Genomic DNA, 19841 nt, shown 5'->3' with positions numbered 1-19841 from the left:
ATTTTTATATTTTGACACCTCTTAATAAAAATCCTAATTCTCCCATTGGTCTTTATCATTCACTTGTTCAAGAATTTGGGTCAACACTAACTAGGAAATTTGACACAAGTAGGAATTTCTTAGCAAGCTCTAAGCGTTGATTGTTAGGCGTTGCCCCACACAGAACCTCAGAACATTTTGCAAGTGCCCTATCCCAGGGAGAGTCTCGTATGAACATCAAACTACTGAAAACTGTTTGTCCAATACATGAAGGGAAGACGATAACAAAGTAAAAACTCGTTGACAACTTTCAAATCATATTTGCTAAATTAGATGCAATATACTATATATCAACAAAATGTATGTTATCTTTTTACTTGATGAATGTTATAAAAGGTAACCACTTTTGCCGAAGAAGAAAGACAAAGATATATCAAAAACGTTGGAAGAGTATAAGTTGTAAGATGATATTGGCACGGCTCAATCAAATCAAATGACCCAATAAATACTTTGGGGAATTTGATTTGATTGAGCCGTTCCAACATCATTCTACTAATTTTATATATTTACTACTAACTACAAAGAGAGCAAAGAAAAGAATAAGATACAAGTAATTTACCTTTCCACTTCAAAATTTGGAGATCATCAATATCTAAGAGTTCGTTGTTTGCAATATTTCTAATTGCCGGCATGTTTATGGTAGACATGATGATGGAACCCTAATTTAGAGAGGAGAAAAGGGAAGAATTAATTAATAAGAAAGATAATTAAAGTAGTATTATTGGAAGTTTATATAAACAAAAAATATATATTAAGTCAAATGTGCTTTCACAATATACGTAGTGGTTGATGATAAACACCTAATATGTCAAAAAACGAGGTCCCCCTCAATTATATTTCTCTTTGCATTTCTAAAGATTGCTTTTTAATGATTTGTCAACTTATTGTTAACCTAACCTAATTTCATTTTCAAATTAACGTACTTCTTCATAGTTGTCAATACCCCATCATGGTTATGCCCCTATAATGGAACGTATATTTTGCTTAATTATGTTTTTAGCCTAAATATTGTACTCGTATTATCATGCTCCCAAATATCGTTTAGACAGTGGTGGAATTATATTTTTGAAGAATGGAAAAGGAACATAAGTTATCTCTTTTACCTTAGATTTTACCCAAAAATAATTTGTGGCACCATCTAGTCTAGGTAGAAGAATAAGCTTATTTGATTATCCACAAATCCCTTTGACATTTTTATTTAACTCCACACGATGTGATTATTTTATATGCTTCTAAGCTTTTTTATGAGTTTTTGTCCTAAGTGACAAATCATAAATGATCCCAAATAATTGTTTTAATTGGTCAAATAATCTATCGCATATTCTCTCTACTTTAGCGTCATCTATGGACTTGTTCAATTGGCGCATTGTTGTATAAAATTGAACTCAATTACTCACCAACCATGAAGAGTAAAATAGTCTCTAATCGCTTGTGCCATGCTATTGAAAATAAGATAATCCAACAAAGATCACATTGAACATGGTAGTGTTCATTGATTATTTGGTTGGAAGCAAATTGTCAAATATTGCTTCACAATTATTAGTTTGTACGGCCTATTATACCTGCCAGAATATCTAGTGGATGGCCTGCCTGTTCTATATACAATTATTGGGAAAAATTTATTATGTGCGAGGCACAAGGATCATGTGGAAGATAAAATTTGTGTGAGTCTCCTTTCATATATTGCCAAGTGAATTTTAGGTCCCACTTCAACAAAAATTGGCAAAAGACTCGTCCCTGCATAATTACTTGCGTGCAGGAGAAATTATAAATATACAACTAATATAGATCCACTGTCAGCACACTCTCTTTCACTTATTTTCCTTCCTTCTCTTTTTTTGTACTTGTCACTTGTATGCATCTCCTCTTTATTTTTTTATTTTTATGATCTTATCTTCTATTTGTAAAATTATCTTCTATTTGTAAAATTATATTGATACTAACCAAAGCTTTTGAATTTTTCTCTTATTTTTCCCAATGTTTTCACCGATTGTGTTTCCACTATATGCAAAAGAGTGAACTTTCTTTTTATTTTTATATATATATATATATATATATATATATATATATATATATATATATATCAAAAAAAAATTAGAAAAAGTGAAGTTTATATATATTATTTCCAAATATATTTGGCCATTGTAAAACTATATTTTTCATTGTTTGGTATTTTGGAGTTGGACGTATAGATAGAGTTCATATTTAGGTTATTTTTGTAAGAATATTTGGTATGTTTGAATGTGTTGAAAGTGAAAATAAGATTTTTGGTATATTTATATAAACTTAAATATTTAATTTCTACTATTGTATCCACAAATATTTTGTTAAAGTGAAAACTTTTCAGGAAAAAAGTGAAAAATTCTAATTTTGAGGTATTTGCTTCATCATTGTCATGCTTATTATGTGAGATTAACAATCATCTTCATATTTTTTTTTCTTTATGTAATATTAATCTAAAAGTAATTTACAAGTTTTAGGATCACAAATAAATTACAACCCAAGAAATGTAAAAAGTGCACTTATTAGTGAATGTTAGGAATAAAATTCAGAAAACAAAGAAAAAAAAAAAGAAATTTGAGGTAGTCTCAATCCATTTTTTCTATTTTATTTTACAGGTGAAGATATGATGTAAAAGTGAGGGAAAATATAAGAGAAGAAAGAAAAGTAAATAATAAAATAGAAAACCAAAAGAAATGTAGGTAAGAGAGAGAGTGCTGACAACGGACCCACCAATTCCACATGGCAAATTTTGAAAATTAACAACTAATGTCTGCCCAGTTGGTGTGCCTCATTTATGTAAAATTTCTCCAATTATTGAAGGTTTATTTTCTTTTCTTTGTGATTGGTTGATTATATGTGCTACAAAGGCATACAGAAACTAAAGATTCCCTAACCTTTTAAACAAAAGGAGGAGGAATAAATATTGCTCACCCAATTCTTTTGTCCCTTTCTGTGCAGCACTCAATATCCAACGGCAACAAATCTGGCCCATAGAAATTACTTGGAAAAGATAGGATTTGACCCTTGTGCACAAGAGTTTTTCAAATGGTCTTTATCTTAATTTAATTTTAAAAGGGACATTGCCTTTGCCGGCTTCCTTCTGATGATCACTTAAATATTTGAAGAAACGTAATCTTGCAAGATTAACTCTTGAACTTGACACATCAGTTATAATGGTTCTGGACTGTAAAAGAATATGTTAAGACATGCATGGGTGAAAATTTCAATTAGATTGTGCTACTTTGAAATCCAATGATGTTTTTGGTTACAATCTATAGGGCTAATTTACTTCTGAGCATGTTTCCTTTGCTATCACTTCGTGAAAAGTGGAGTACCACCATGCGACAAATATTAAGCGTCACAAGTAGACAAAAATTGACCACTCACGACTAGTAGATCAACCCAAGATATCAAAAATAGATTTCGAGCAAAACCAGAATGCTCACGACCAGCTCATGAGGTTTTCAAGGTCCGATGCTAATATCAGAGGGCTTTACACACAGATGTAATTAACTATAGCTCTTCATCTTATTTGGTACAGGAAAAATCGAAGCATATACAAGCCTCTGGAAAGCATAACATGATGTATCGATGTCCAAATGATGATCAAAGACATCCGAGTGTCAGAAGAAAATCCTTGAACAGAGAACAAACATTCACTCTGCCGGATTGTAGAATCACATGAAAAAACAAGAGATCCTAAGTTTCACTAAGAGTCTTATAATTTTCTTATTTCTCCAAAGAAAAGGTCGCACAAGTACAATCAAACAAAAGTTCTAAATTGAAATACCAAATGACTTCTTAAGCTTCTCAACTTCCAAATATACGGTGGAGTAAGGCAGAAATTCTGAGTGGTGTCCATTGGCCAGATCATTTATTGCAGTAGCAAGCTTAGGTATCTCTTTTATCTCTTCACCGGTCAAGGTCCTGACAAACCTTGCTGGATTCCCAGCCCAGAGTTCACCACTTGGAATCCTCCTCCCAGGTGGGAGCACTGACCCAGCCTCAAGGATAGAGTTGGTCTCCACCAATGAACCTTCCATAAGGATAGAATGTTGGCCAATAATGCATTCTGGCTCAATTTGGCAGGATCGCAACAGACTGTATGCACCAACCGTAACATACCTGTCTACTAATGTTTCTGCTGGCAGCCCTGTCAAATGAACAGCAAAAGTTAAAGCATCACTTATTCCAAAGAAACTGCATGTTGATAAGGTTAGGAACATATAAAGATAGACAATATATCATTCTGCTTAGCTGGAAATCTTAGTTGGACTACTAAAGAACTCAGGCCACTTGAGGATAAGACTGATAGAGGTTTTGTCACCTCAAACTGCTCCAAGAAAATGCCTTTTCTAAGTGAAATAAAGAATGTGCAACTACAGACAACCACGAATATCAACCATTAAAAGATTTCAGATGGAGTTGGTAAAAGATTCATCAACGTTGAAACATGTCCTGCTCTTTACTACGAAGATATGTGTAGGGAAAGAAAGAAAAGACGATCTTTATGACATTTGGGGGAAAAAAAATGCAGGAACAGACAACTGCAGGATTGTAATTATTTTCTTTAACATTCACGTATGCAGTATAGAACTCTTAAGACCCCCATCTAGCATTGGATGACATAATTCTCCAAAAGCCTTTGTTGGGGCAACCTGGGGAATTACTATAGACAGCCATAGATGGACCATACTAACAAAAAGCTTGGAAGGAAGCAAAGAAAGGATAACCTGCAGCAAAAGGTGCAAAAATAAAATTCATTTTTGCACCTAAAACGATACAACAACATACCCAGTTAAATCCCACAATGTGGGGTCTGGGGAGGCTTTTGTAATCCCAAAATTCAATATATAAAATAATTAATATGAATTTTAGATTTCCATGAACATGCAACTTCACCAATTGATCAACAGGATTACAGTTTGCTAGATAGCCACATCTAGCAAAAAACAAAAAAGTTCTGAACAAAAAAAAACTGCCTATATTGTACTATGATAATATTTCCTCACTGTTTGCAGAAGAAACTTGTGATGTAACCCAACCCAAATGGAAATGTCCAACGAAATCTCTACAATAGAAATGGAAAAGGAAGCAGCATGTTCCCAGGCCGTCATAATAACTTTTTTGTAAAGAAAAATACCATAATAATCATAATATTAGGTTATTGCATTGGCAAATGGATGAGGATTCAAACACATCTCGTCTCAACATCCAAGTGCAAGGGCATACTAATGCTTTAACACTACTATGCTTCAATTCCAAACTAGTTGGGATCAGTTATACGAATCCTCAATATCCATTCGGCTTCATTTAAACCAGTTTCATTCGCTACTCAATACTTTGTCTTTTAAGACAACTTAAGGACTCTCCAACGCTAGAGATTCTCTACATTTTCTACTAACATACAAATACTGAACAAACTAAAAGAACAACCGGCAGACAACTTAAGGACTCTCCAACGCTAGAGATTCTCTACATTTTCTACTAACATACAAATACTGAACAAACTAAAAGAACAACCGGCAGACAATAGACCGCTAAGAGAAAATATAATTTCTTCAGGGTACTTTTGTCATTTCAAAGTTACAGTGTGAGGCAACAGTCATTTTCTTCAGTCTTATTCCATAGTAGGATGAAATATGCAGCAGGGTAAAGATTTATGTGGTTACTCATTCCTAGACATCTAAACCAGCAGCATAAAACATGAATATGAGAGGCCCATCTGTTTAATTTATCTTAGAGGATACGGCATCACACAGCCCCCACCTACCTACCACACAGTAAAATGAATGCTTATGCTAAAAATCAGATGCTCCTTTTATGTTTTTTAATTAGAAAAACAATAATCACTGATCAAAATTAGGAAAACAATAATCTTTACCTATGAAATGAGTCAGATGTCCCTAGATGTTATAATTTGTTATTCAGATTCTCCTTCCTGCAAGTTACAACCATCTCCCTTTTGATAAGGAAGTCACAACCATCTCCATTGTGGCTGCCTCATACTTTTTCCTTCTAACAAAGAGCCTTTACGCCCTCTTTACCTCATACTTTATCTTTCTACCAAAGAGTCTTGGTTCCTCTTATTCTTCCCTCTGCAACTCACCATATTCCCATTTCCTTCCCCAAGGAATCGCTCAAAGCCTTTTCTTCTTTTTCTTCTCATCTTGCCTATTACTTGTTTCCTTCATAATTATATGTTTGAGATTTACTTGTCTTTATATTTTTGACCGACTAGTCAAGATTAAAGATCAGTTGTTGTTATCACATCAACAATTAGGTTCAGTATTTGTCATCAGTCCTTTTAGTCTGGTTATGCATGTGTATGTCAGCATAAAGACAAGTGGGAGATTTACATAACCCATACTTTTGGAGAACCCTAAATTACCTCAAAGATAAAATGATTACTAGTATGGGAATGAAACGAGTTGGATTAGAACAGAATGGAGGCAGAAGATTCATACAGGCTGCAGCCAACCCCAAAATTTGGACTTGAGATGCAAATTCCAAGTTGCTCTGACTTGGGTGTACGTATCCGATACAGGTAGTGTCGGATTCGGCAAAATCTAAATTTCAAGATTCGGAGGTGCGGATCCGGGTATGGATACCAGTGCGGGGATTCGGTTAAGAAAATTCAAAATTATAAAAAGTAACAGCTATAAATGTTGAATCCTTGGTTTCTCTGAAACACGAAGCAGCAAAAATGAGACAAAAGTACTATAATGTTGTAGGTATGTGATTTCCCTTATCTTAAATCTATATTATCTTTAATTTTGAGAGATCAAAATCTCAATTTTCCCCAAAATTTGTCAATGACTCCGGTCAAAGTATCTGAACTTGGTTGACCGTATCCCGGACGTATCCCGCTCCCGCTCCCGACCCATGTCGAGATGGGATCAGCACCAAAAACAGAGGGTCCGCGCAACTTAGGATGCAATTGATAGTTTTCTCAAATCCTTTTTATGACGGTAGTATCCAGACCAGCTTGCGCACACCTCGACTATTCCACCACGTACCTGCTACTTCTACCAGCACATGTACCACGTAACTTTGGCCACTAAGACTTAGGTAGATGGAAGAAATCACCAAGTATTTTTTTTGTCTCCACTAGCAATTGAACATGAGATCACAATTGATTGATTAATTAAATGTTTTTCTTTTCAGAGTGTAGTGGATTCCTTTTCTTCTTCTTCTTCTTCTTCTTTTTTTTTTTTTTTTTTTTAAATATATATATATATATATATATATATATATCAAGTGACTGTAGTGGATTCTTTGAAGAGATTAATGTCATGTTATGATTAAAGTCGTAAGCAAATGCGAGTTGTATTTTTGTTACACAAAACAAAAAAAAGTAGTATTTTCTATCAAAGCCAAATATGAATGCTTGGGGATTGAAACATAGTTGTTAGACAAAGTCCTGAAAAGAGAGAAATTGGTGCAATGATTCAAGCCAAATGTGACTAAAGGTAACAGGCTAAAACCTGAGTGGACATTTATGTAATTAACCATTGACTTCCACAACTCTTAGATCTGAATCTATTCAGAGATCTTTCTAAAGTTTCCATCTGGCCTTAACAAATTTTACAAATCCCTTATATTGGAGCCCTTGAGCAGGCAACTGAGACTTGACAAGCTAATTAAAACCAGTTCTTCCAAGGTAAAGTACGTCAGTGATGCTTACTGTTATAGGCAATACATTGAGAGAAACATGCTTGGTGTAAACTAAAATCATCCTAATTACCAACCATATTTTTTGTCAACATAACCTAACATTGTAGAATATATTTGACACACAAGCTTTCAAGAGCATTTATAGTTCCATAATTTAGATCGTATTCCTGCTTAAACACAGCACTTCATTTATTTCTGTACTCACTTCCTGTACTTCTGTATTGGTATTCACAGTGACTCACTACCCACCAGTAATATGCCGATCTAATACACAGTAACAAGAAATTAATAATTCTTATTTATAGCTTTCCTTATTTTCCTGAAGAGTTTTCTATTCAAACATTGTAAATCACTAACAAAGTTGTGCTTAAATTAAAAGTCAAGGCAGCTTAAATTAAAAGTCAAGGCCCCCTTGATTCTGAGAGCCGAAGTGAGGCAAAGTTGTATTCTACTACGATGACCTTATCCTCCCGCTCTTATATCTAAGCTACGGCATAAGTTTCAGTTCACTAGAGCCCGTTTTCCATTTTCTAGAGCTTTGAAATTACATTTCCTGTATATCTTTGTTGCAATGACCTTCTTCCCCTCATCCTCCTTTTTGGAAACTTCACTTCAATAACCTGTGCATTTTGCTTCTTGCTTCTTGCTTAAAGCCCCAAACCTTGAAAATTATCAATTCCACTTTAAAACAAAGAGTAAAGGGGCTTATGTTGTCTTGCTGCAGTTAGCATACCTTGGGTATCTACACTATGCTTTATTGAGCGTTAAAAATGTCATTTGTGCTGTGTTGTGTTGTCTAGTCATTTTTACTTCACGTAAAAACCCCTCTTTTGTGCAAAAACAATATAGGTAATAATAACAATTCAACACTTATCCCAAATTGAACCAATTCGTTCCAACTTTATCAGATGTCTTCAAAGGAACTATACCCTAATTGAACCAATTACCTAAACTATGATTCAATGGTTCACTTGACTTACAAGCTTTCTACTTGTTTGAAAGCTTCTAACACAAATATATCGCGTCAATTATAGAACTCTAAATATATGAACACTCAACAAGGTTTCCAGATTCCTCGAGTTCACATAGTCATTTGACTTTGGAACATGAAACATCATTTAGACTCAAAGGCAACAATCTTCACTATTTCCATAATCCTTCTAAACACAATTTTATCTCAGCAAAATGTCAATATAAGCACCTTTACATACTACCCGTTATCTCACAATATATACAATCCAACTATCAAAATCCAACTAATTCACCTAACCAATAAATTGCCGAAATTCCCTAAACAAACAAAATTTTAAATAAATTGGAATCAAAACATCACTTAAATCAGCTAAAATACTACTCCCTCCATCCCACGTCCCAATTTAAGTGGCTTTAATTTCCTTTTTGGGTTGTCCCAAAAAGAGTACCTCTTTCGTAAGTTGAAATTCAAACATCTTGGCAAGTTTATAACACAATATTCAAAACATTTTAGTCCATTATACCACATCTTTAAATTAGGACCACTAGATTCAAAAAATCTCTCTTTATTTCTTAAACTCTGTCTCTACTCTCTAGTCAAACTAAGACGCTTAAATTGGAATGCAGGGAGTATTGCAAAATAATCTCATTGTAATGAAATTAAAACATCCTCAAATATTATCAACAAACAACATAAATATACTAAAATGTACCTGTAGGAGAAGACCAAGCAGCATGAATTACACATTTCTCCTGTACACTAGCACAAAACCCTATTGTAATCTTATTAAGATCTCCTCTTAAAACGGCACCGTTCCACACAGAAGCACAATCATACACCCTCACCTGGCCAGCAAGGACAACATTCGGTGCCACGTAAGCATCCACAGCCACTTTCGGGGCCCACTGACCTAGTGGAATGATTTGTCTTTGCCCTCTGTAGTCCCACTTCACTCGATCCGGCGATTCGTTAATCGGCGGCGCGTGTGATTCCGTCGAGAGACAGCGGCGCGTGAGGTTATTGTGAGTACGGCGCGTGAGGTGACTGGAGAGAGATGTTGATATGAGTCTTCGAGATAATCTACCTAGTGTCGCCATTGTTGAAGAGAAATAGAGCGGCTTATTCTCTGTGTGTGTGTGTGAGAGGGGGAGATTTTAGCAAATGGAGGTGAAATGAAATGAATCAATAGGGTCGTGGACTTGGATGTGTTTTTTGTTTTCTTTTAGGGGCTTTTGAGGAAAAGTGTGAAATAGAAATTGGAGTCCAGAAAGAAGGAATAATTCCACTTAGGCACCAGTAGGTTTTTGATAGCTGTATGAGCGCCTTAAACAGTTCATAGTTACAATATACGTACTTTTATTTTAGGAAAAATAGAATATTTGATACTCAGTTATTAATAGCTTGTAATTTTTGTTTTTGTGATATTTGGCCAAAAGAATAGGTTGAATATTAACATGAAGTCATACTTGTTTTGCATGAGTTTAATGTCACATATACTTTTTGTTTGTACCTTTGAAATCGTGATCATCCCATACGGTCTGTGAGTTATTCAACAAGACAGTTAGATTGAATATAGTATATGTCATACAAGTCTGTCATGACATTTTGTCACGGTTCATGACGATCTAATATTGTTTGTGATTTATTCAATAGGATAGCTTGTGGTTGAATAAAGTGTAAAAGTCATATTGTTTTGCCATGACTTGCATGACATAGTTCTAAAATGTATTCTCCTCACCCCCCCCCCCCCATCCCTCTTTGTAGTTTTGAAATTATAAAAGAAAGGTATCATAAGTGAGATGAAATAATAAATGATATATCACAAGCGAAGTGGAATAAATAAACGAGAGATAAAAAATAATATGCAATACAATTAAATGATATATCATGAGTGAAAAGTTAAAATCATGATAATTTGATATGATTTGTGAGTTATCCAACAAGATAGCTAGGTTGAATATAGCGTGAAGTCCTACTGTTTTGTCATGACTCGCATGTCACCATTCTGAAATGTATTTTGCTTCCTTTTTATTTTTAACCTTAAATCATGATGATCTGGTATGATATGTGGCTAATCCAACAATATTACTAAGTTGAATATATATAGCATGAGTCATACTTGTTTGTCATGACTTGCATGCCATAAACTTCTTTATTTGTAATGTTGATAATTAATTAGATTGAATAACATAAGGTCAAAGAGATCTGTCACCGATTTTAATTTTGCTTGCCTATGTCTCTTTACCATTTATATTTGCTTTACTAAAAGATATATTACGCCAGGTTTGCACAAATGACAAAAGGGGACAAAATTTAAATATCAGGCCCAGAGTATACCTTTTGAGTAAATCGTTTGAGATCTAATTTGTTGCGTTCTTGCATATCTCCAAAAAGAAAAAAGAAAAAATTGAATAAGTGGGTTATGAGTTACAACTATTGTTTACGCATCTTGATTCAAATCATCTTAGCCCACATAAACTTTGAGCAAAATAGAATAATAATTCATTTATTGATTCAGTCAATTTTAACCCGCCCTTTGCCTTTCCTAGTTTTTCATCTACAAATTTTTTTGCGCTTCTTTTTCTTTACTGATTGAGTGCTTTTTCTTCTATTATTCCTTTGTAAGTTAAGTACTTATAAAGTTTTTTTTGTGTTATAAATTAGGTCTAAGTTTGGTCATGTAAACATATTAATACTCTCTACATCTCATTATTCTGGTACTCCTATGTCTATTGTTAATTGTTGAAAACACTAACAAATTTTGGATATATAATTAAAAAAAAAAAAACATTTGATTATACCCAAACAATAATTATGCATGTATCAACATTTTTTCCTATAATGCTTTTAAATCATTGTCTGTTATTCGAAACCTACTGGTCGGCTATGATGTTTCTTCAGTGTTACTAAGTTAATTTAGCTCATTTATGCTTTTCCTAATTTTGTAAATTATTGAACTATTTACATTTATTGTACCGTCTGTATGCACATTGTTTGTACATGAATTATATATAAAAAAGAATTGTACTTGAAAATGAAATGCAAATGTGACCACTCAAGTCTCCTATAAATTAGGTGTGAGTTTGATTCTTATTACACCCTTTACCCTTCCCTTCCCGATCACCCAATGTAATACAATAGCAAATATCTTTTTTTTTTTTTTTTTTGGTTGCAATATACCACACAAACAAACTCTATCATACTCAATAATTAGCACTATTAACAAAATACATTTTTCTGGTAATACTAGAAATGAGTTAATAAATTACACTCAAACAACAGAAGAAAGAATTTTCCATCTTTATACATATAACTAGGAAATTTGTCCGCGCGATAGATGACCTCATTGAATTTTGCGACTTACTTTTTTCTAATATTAATAATTAAAAATAACAAAAAGCAAATTCTTGTAAAAAATAAATAAATTAAATGTTAATAATATTTCATTAAGTAACTCTAATGAATGATGTAGAAGTATTATTCATTCATCAATTTTTTTTAATGTGTTATATAATATTTTACTCGATATATTCTTGTGTATATAACTTCAACTACACGGCATGCATGTTTTCTAAGATAAAAGAAAATGTAAATAGTACATAAAGTTTATTGCCGGAGAAGCCAACGAAGTATTATTTAGTGTTCTTACATGGCTTAAAATGAAATGTGCAGCAACAATTATCAGTTTAGACATTAGGTACCACACGCAACGAATTATTAATACAAATTTGAAGGAAAATGTAAAAGTAAGAGCAATAATACTGCCAAAAAACATGTAGTTGAATTTATTAATTCGAATCACGAATCGAATTAACAAATTTGGAATAGTTTCATTATTGACCGTATTAGTACCAAATTGAAGATCACCTTGAAGAACTTAAACCAAGTCAAAAAGTACCACCAAGAGATAAAGAAAGGAAAAACATCAAAATTGCAAAAGAAAAAAAATTAGATATGCTATATGATTAGATGATCGCACATATTTTTTTTTTTTTATTATTGAACTAGACAGACTACACGGATAAGCATCATCACAGCTTATTCGCCTATTTTTCAACGACTAATATGCAAGGAAAAAAAAAACTAAAATCAATTAAATAATGTGGAAATCACTACCTTGCAAATTTGATTTTTTTAGGATGCAACTTGAGACTGAGGCAACAATAACTATCGTCAATTTACCTTGTCAATTTTCATACACAAGAAAAAGTCTAGCAAATAATAAAATAACAAAGAAGTTAAATGAATTTTATCCCAATCCTACAAATACAAAATTTTAATCTTGTATTATCACTTAATAGTGAGATTCGGATCAAGCTTAAGATAAAGAAGACGGATTATTTATTACGTCTTAAAAAGCAATTGTTTCATGAGATTTTAAGATCAATGAACAAAAAGATTCAAATGGACCTTAAACCAAAAAAGAGTTACTAAAAAGAGACAGAATAATACCTTGAATCAACTTCATCATCATTTTTTTAGTATCGCCTTGTTCCGTAGAGAAACCATCATTATTTCTCTTTTTTATTATCTATAAAAAATTTCACCAACACAGAATTAACGAACAAATATTAGATAAAAAAAAATACATCAAAAATAAGAAAAAACAGACTCCCTGTTTCTGAATTTATGTGACACTTCTAGTTTCTCGAGATTCAAAGTATGTAAATTTTGATCGATATTTTATAATATATATTTTCATCACATTGACATGAGAAAAGTTGCAACTTATAGTACTTTTCATATAGTTTTTTAATGTGTAAATTTAAATTTAAAAATGTTAAGTTGATGTAATTCAATTTAGCTTCAAAGCTTGATCAAATTAACGTGAAAGGTGTGACATAAATTGGGAAGGAGGGAGTATTAATGAACAGAAACCAAAGAGTGATTGAGGATTTATGGTTTAAATCGTATTTTCGGGCAAATGAAGCGATTAGTTCTGTTTTTTCTTAATTCAATATGTCTTTTCTCTGTAGCAAAATTTCAGATAAAAAAAAGTAGAAGCTTTACCACCTTACTTTCCTCTCCACGCCAGTCAAATTATCAATTTTCTCCTTGAATCTCTTTTACAAAATTGTCATTCTCCAGCAAAATCATGAAACATAAAACACTTTCTTTTCGTTGGTTAGTTGCTCTCTTATCATTCGTATTAGAAAAGAAAACTAAAAATTGAAGAGAAAAAGTAAATAATTAACTGATATCATACATGCACACCAGAGAAAATTTAAAAAGATGCAGAATTATATCCATAAGCAGAAGCCAGACTACGGTTAAAAATCAAAATGTAAATCAATGATAACTAGAATAAATAAAGAGGATGAAAGTCTATGTTGCTATCTCAGTAATGCAATAGAAAAAGGAAGCGTAAAGCCATAGAGGAAAGGAATTCTTTAATATGTTAGAAAATAATGGACAGTTGAAACAAATCAGTATAAAAGACGATAGTGAATGGGAAGTAACGTGGGACTAGGGGTGTTCATGGGTCGGTTTTGGGTTAAAATCAAAATCAAACCAATCTAGTCTGTTTTAAAATTATTAAAACCAAACCAAACCAAATATAATACATATCCATCGGTTTGGTTGTAGTCGGTTTGGTTCGGTTTGGGTTGTTTTTTCGGTTTTTAAGAAAATTAACGGTATTTCTCTCTTTCATGTTTTTTTCCTACAATTAGCAGAGAATTTTCTATCCTTTTCCAACTTATAATCCATTATTACCCTTTTATTGTGGTAGCTATAGTTTCTTGCATTATGGAGAAAATGTCTTAGGATTTATGATTTAAAATTAAGTGAATAAAGTTTATAAGAAATACAAAAAATAAATCTAGGTAAATCTCATATAGTTGTTTCTTTGAATAAATGAGTTTGAATTCATGGATTTCTTTTTTAAAATCGGCTTAAGGTATAAAGTTCATTAGCCTATTAGAGATAAAATAAACTTTTGCTTAAAAATTATATAAATTATTTAAAAGTAATTATAAAAATTAATATATTGTATACACACTGCAAGAAAAAATATATTTGACAACAAAATTTTTTTTGTTGCCATAGATTGATTATTGTTGCAAAAAGTACTTTTGGCAACAAAAAAAAATATTTTGTTGCATGAACTTTTCCCAACGGCTGTTATTGCAACAACGTGCAACAACTTTTTTTTTTGTTGCCAAAAGTACTTTTTGCAACAATAATCAATACTATGGCAACAAAATTAAATTCTTTGGCAACAAAAAAATCATTTGCCAACAATAAAACTAAGTTGTTGCCAAATATAAAATTTTTTGTTGCGATTTCTATACTTTCTTGTAGTGACATATAATTATAAAAAATATGTATAAAATTTATTGGTTCGGTTTGGTTTTTTCTTCGGTTTGCTTTTAGTAAAACCAAAACCAAACCAAATATTATCGGTTTTTAAAAATTCAAAACCAAACCAAACCTAACCTAACCTAACCTAAGTAGATATATATCAATTTATTCAATCGGCTTGATTTTGATTTTCAGTTTGGATCGATTTTTAACCAAACAGTGAACACCCGTGGGTAAAGGAATGGCCGAATAGGTGTGGATTATTAATTCAGTGATAACTAAGGTGAGAGAAAAGTAAAATTTTGACACTAAATAACTAAGGAAAGAGAAAATTTAAATTGACACTTTTAAAAGGCAACGTTTGTAAATGCGGACGCAATTGTTATGTGATGATATATTAAATTACTACATTTTTTTCCTAATTTATTTATTTATTATACAATTTAAATATGAGATAAAGGCAAAAAATTGAAAATAAAGATAAATAGATTTTTTGGCTTTAGAGACATGCCACATCACCTCTCCTAAGCCCAGCTTTATAATGGTATATAGATACAATATTGTTGATATAAATAATATGCTACGTTAACTCAAGGTAGCTCTTAACACGCCCATGCAATTGAAGCTCTAAAGTTCACTCCTCAATCCTCATCCCTACACAGCCATTAGGAAAGTAAAAAAAAAAAAAAAATAGAGACAAAAAAATGTTAAGAGTAATCGAATTGATATAACACTAAATGCATCTAACAAAAAAATTGAAACTTCAGTTGTGGCAATATAATGCTCCAGTTGAAAGTTACTGCCTTACTGGTATTGGAAGAAAATTTGTGCATTGAAAGATGTATTTGCACCTGGTTATGTGGATAATGGATGGATCACTGGTACAGGGAAATATACTACACATGATGGATATAAATGGAGGAAAGGAGAAGGTATACAGTGGCCTAATTGGAGGGCTGTTTGGAGCAATGTAAATGTTCCAAAACACAGCTTTATATGATGGATAACAATGCATAATAGATTACAGACTCGGAGCAGATTAGCAAAGATTGGTGTGTGCCAAGAAGATAGCTGCTTACTCTGTGGATGCTATCCAGAAACCAGAGAACATCTTTTTTTCCAATGCACTTACTCACAAACTTGCTTGAAAGATATAATGGAGTGGCTGCAAATTAAGGTGATAAACTGGGAAAAAGAAGGCACGTGGAGAAGATTAGCTAGACAGGCTAAAGGAAGTGTGAGCAGATCATTTGTATGGGCAGTACTAGCAGCAGCTATATACTACATTTGGATGGCCAGGAATGATGCACTTTGGAACATGAAAGTACCCCATCCTAGAAGCATTCTAAAGAAGGTGATGATCGATAGCAAACACAGAATACTGGAGGTTCTTAATAGGAAACGTACATGTAAAGATAGAAGGTGGATTGAGGATATACTTAGTAGAATAAATGTATAGGAAGGAAGGGAATTAGAGGAAGAGTATAACAGAATAAAGGTGGTAGATACTTTTTTTTTTCTACTGGTATGGGTGGATGTAAAGCGGATTGCTATTGGTATTAATATATATAGTTTGTTCGACCAAAAAAAAAAAAAAAAATCAAACTTATATAGTAGTATATTTAAAACAGCTTACCTTAGTCGCTTGCATCTTAATCGAGAATCGTTGAGCTACCTTCAGCTTCACGTACATAGTTCATGTAGCCTTACCTGCATTGTGGAATAAATGGTTAAATTAGTGGAGATATACAAATTTAGTAAAATCAGACGTATTTTTATACGTCGAGTTATTCGAAAGAATCAACGTGAGATAGAAACTGGATTTTAATTTCTAAACTAGAACTAATCGGTTATAAATTTTACTTAGTACAAGAATGTTGTTGGAAATTAGGAACTACTTAATTGTGGGTTAAGTACAAATTTGTGACAATAATGATCCAACAAGAGCATCAAACGTCCAAGGTAAAAAAAAAAAAAAGGGGGATGACTCAAAGTCATCTAAAATAAGACAAATGGAAGACATACAAGTGTGAAATTAAATGTTGATTCATCCACTACATTTTCAACATATTGTGGACAATTAAATTTGGAAGAAACATACATGTTACATTCGGCCATAGGGCTGAAAATTTTGAGGAGAAAAAGTTGAAGCATACAATTGAATATTTGAGCATCCACTACTTTATGAAAGTATACATTGTTTTAGGAGGACATAACATGGTGGAGGGATCATTTCACATTAAATATTGCTCATCCATCTTGGCATGATTACAATAGACAAAGGGTGGTGCATGAATCATTCAACACACATAAGATTGTCTTGTAAACAATTGAAAAGAAAGAAGAAAGGAGAAACAAGAAGGTGAGGTTGGCGAAAGTTGTAGAAAACAAATTAGGAAATTTAAAGTGTAAAGTTAATGGAATGAATCATGCCATAAGTGGAGCATGTGACCAACTTGTAGGCATCAAAGTTGAACCAAATAATGACCAAGAAATCAGCCATCACAATTCATTTCAACTACACAACACAAAGAAAGAAAACCTAAGCCTAGAGAGAGAGAGCATTCGGCCAAGGTGATTTTTGAGCCCTTTGAGTCTTGATCCAAAAATTATTTTCCAAGGTGTTTCAACCCTTTAGAAGGTCCCTAAAACGTGAAGATAGTCTTTGGAGCAACAAGAACCATTTTCCATCTCAAGTCACCAACTCTAGCCAAGTAGAGAAGTCAAGTTGTCAAGGTAAGATCTAACTTTCTTTTCAAGTATTAAGGGTGATGAGATGTGTGAATATAAGTTGTATGCATGAAATAAGGTGTGTTGATGTTGGAACATGATAGTAGTTATATATGTGTTGATGTTGAAGTATGGTTGAACTTGACGAACATGAATCGCATGCATAAAATCATGAAAGTTGGTGTTAGAATGTTAGTTGGCCTTGATTTTTTGGAATTAATGGACTGATTTTCTTTAATAAATATGGTTGTTACTATCATAGATCTCATGGTAAAAAGAATGAAGAGAATTGGAAGGTTAAAGGTTTATGTTAGTATGAAAATGGTTGAATCTATGATTTTATGTGAGTGATGTTGAAGCAATGTGGACTTTTTGTGAAGAAGTTAGTGAACTGTTTTTACTTGATATTTTGATTGTTATTATCATGAATTTTATGATTAAAATGAAGGTGTTTAATGGTTGGAGTTGAAACTAAAGTCATTTGCTTGTTTTAAGGATTATAAAAATGACGATATAAGCGTAGTTGCGTATGAATTGATGTTGTACTTGTCGTGTGGATAGCTGGTCATAACTTACTGAAATTATATGAAAAGAAGACATGAAATGATGTATAAAAATATGTTCGTAGTTGCAAGAATTCCGAACATCGTTATGTTTTTGCTAGAGACCTGTTTTGGACATGTTGTGGTAGTGGACTTCTTGTGTTTTCATTAAGTTGGAAAGAATAATTACCAGTTAAGAGTATACATCATATTGTATGTTGATGGGCTGTTTATTGTTACATGCAAACGTTAAGGCTACAAACTAATAAAAGTAACTTGAGAATGTCAAAACCGTATGTGAATCGTTATTGCATGTTATGAATGTGGGCTGCTTAGAATATTGTGTGGGCTGTCCGGATTGGTATTGAACACATAATTATTGATGTTGTATTGGTAGTATGTGGTTGGTTTAGATACAAGAGAAAACATCGCCTAAACATCTAGAAAGGAGTTACTAACGTTAGAATACGTTTGAATCTCCCGTCAACAGTAGCTTAACCATAGTTGTTGGCGTCTTAATATAGGTTGAAGTATTATTGGGTAGCGTACACATATTGTGTGACGAATAAGCACTAAAGACTTTGTCAATAAAAAAAGCTTTAAAGTATAAATTTTTTGTCTAGACTCCGGTTAGCGAAACGTATGTAAATAGTAGTGATCAATTAAAAGGTAAATTCCATCTTTGGTATTCCTTCTTCTAAATATATATATGTGCTCATTATTGTGAGTCTCACCATTATTACGATATTGTTATGTGAGCATTGTATTGTGATTTCATGTAATGATATAATTCTCTCTCTCTTTGTTATCCCACTGGTCATATGGAAACGAAGGTTATTACGAGAATTGAATATTGAATTGCAATTCCTAGTATGAATCATGAACCTATGATTGCGGTGATTATAATTCCATAAATCCCATATTCTATGTGCTATGTGATGTAATTATCACCTAGTTGTATCTTTATCACATACTAGCTCCCTCATTATGAAAGGGAAGGGTAATATTGATAGGTGAGATCGAGTGAGCAAAGGGGTAATATGACTTGTACTTGTTTAGATTTGGGGTGTGTGTTATAATGGTGAGGAGAGTGATTGAGAGACTCCGAGGAAAATATTCCGAGGTTTCTGCCGGAGATTGAGAGTGAAGAGACTCCGAGGTTTCTGCCGGAGATTGAAAAGGTTTCTGCCGGAGTTAATTTGATAGCCTCCGAGGTTTATTTTTCCCCCATGGGTCATGACTATGAGGCATTGCCAGCATGTGTGTACGGTTGGAGTGTGAGAGGTGACTCATCGCATTGCATAATATTTACATAGCACGACATTGCATTGCATAGCACTCCATTTGAATGGTCATTCATGTCATTGCATGGCACATTCTCTCGATTGATTCTTGATTTGTGAATTACTGAGTTGTTGTTTGTGAGTATTTATTTTAAAGGCTGGATGGAATCGAGGTATTCTCCCTAAGTTTAAAATCGAGATATCGAGATCCCTTGTGACTATCGTTAATGCAAGACTTTCTCATGTGCTAGATGTGTGACTGTTTGATTACTTATCCCTTGTTAGTTGCTT

General features: G+C 32.9%; 1 protein-coding gene across 1 annotated transcript; it reads right to left on the bottom strand.

Annotated features, from left to right (window-relative positions):
* Positions 1–3551: 3551 nt before the first annotated feature.
* On the bottom strand, positions 3552–9898 carry LOC132056105 (gamma carbonic anhydrase-like 2, mitochondrial). Its single transcript, XM_059448168.1, has 2 exons — positions 9405–9898; positions 3552–4195 (listed from the first exon to the last, which is right to left on the bottom strand). Exons 1-2 carry the CDS (start codon positions 9787–9789, stop codon positions 3819–3821), a joined length of 762 nt encoding a protein of 253 aa, XP_059304151.1. The 5' UTR covers positions 9790–9898; the 3' UTR covers positions 3552–3818.
* Positions 9899–19841: the final 9943 nt, after the last annotated feature.

Source organism: Lycium ferocissimum, chromosome 5 (genome assembly GCF_029784015.1).
Source record: "Lycium ferocissimum isolate CSIRO_LF1 chromosome 5, AGI_CSIRO_Lferr_CH_V1, whole genome shotgun sequence".
Classification (NCBI taxonomy): Eukaryota; Viridiplantae; Streptophyta; class Magnoliopsida; order Solanales; family Solanaceae; genus Lycium; species Lycium ferocissimum.
This window is presented reverse-complemented; position numbering and strand designations above follow the sequence as displayed.

Bases quoted from the DNA above. Each gene is read 5' to 3' on its own strand.
- LOC132056105 (XM_059448168.1), bottom strand. From the start codon at position 9,789: ATGGCGACACTAGGTAGATTATCTCGAAGACTCATATCAACATCTCTC. The intron at 4,196-9,404 runs GTACATTTTAGT...TTCATTTGACAG, and splicing joins TGCTTGGTCTTCTCCTACAG to GGCTGCCAGCAGAAACATTA.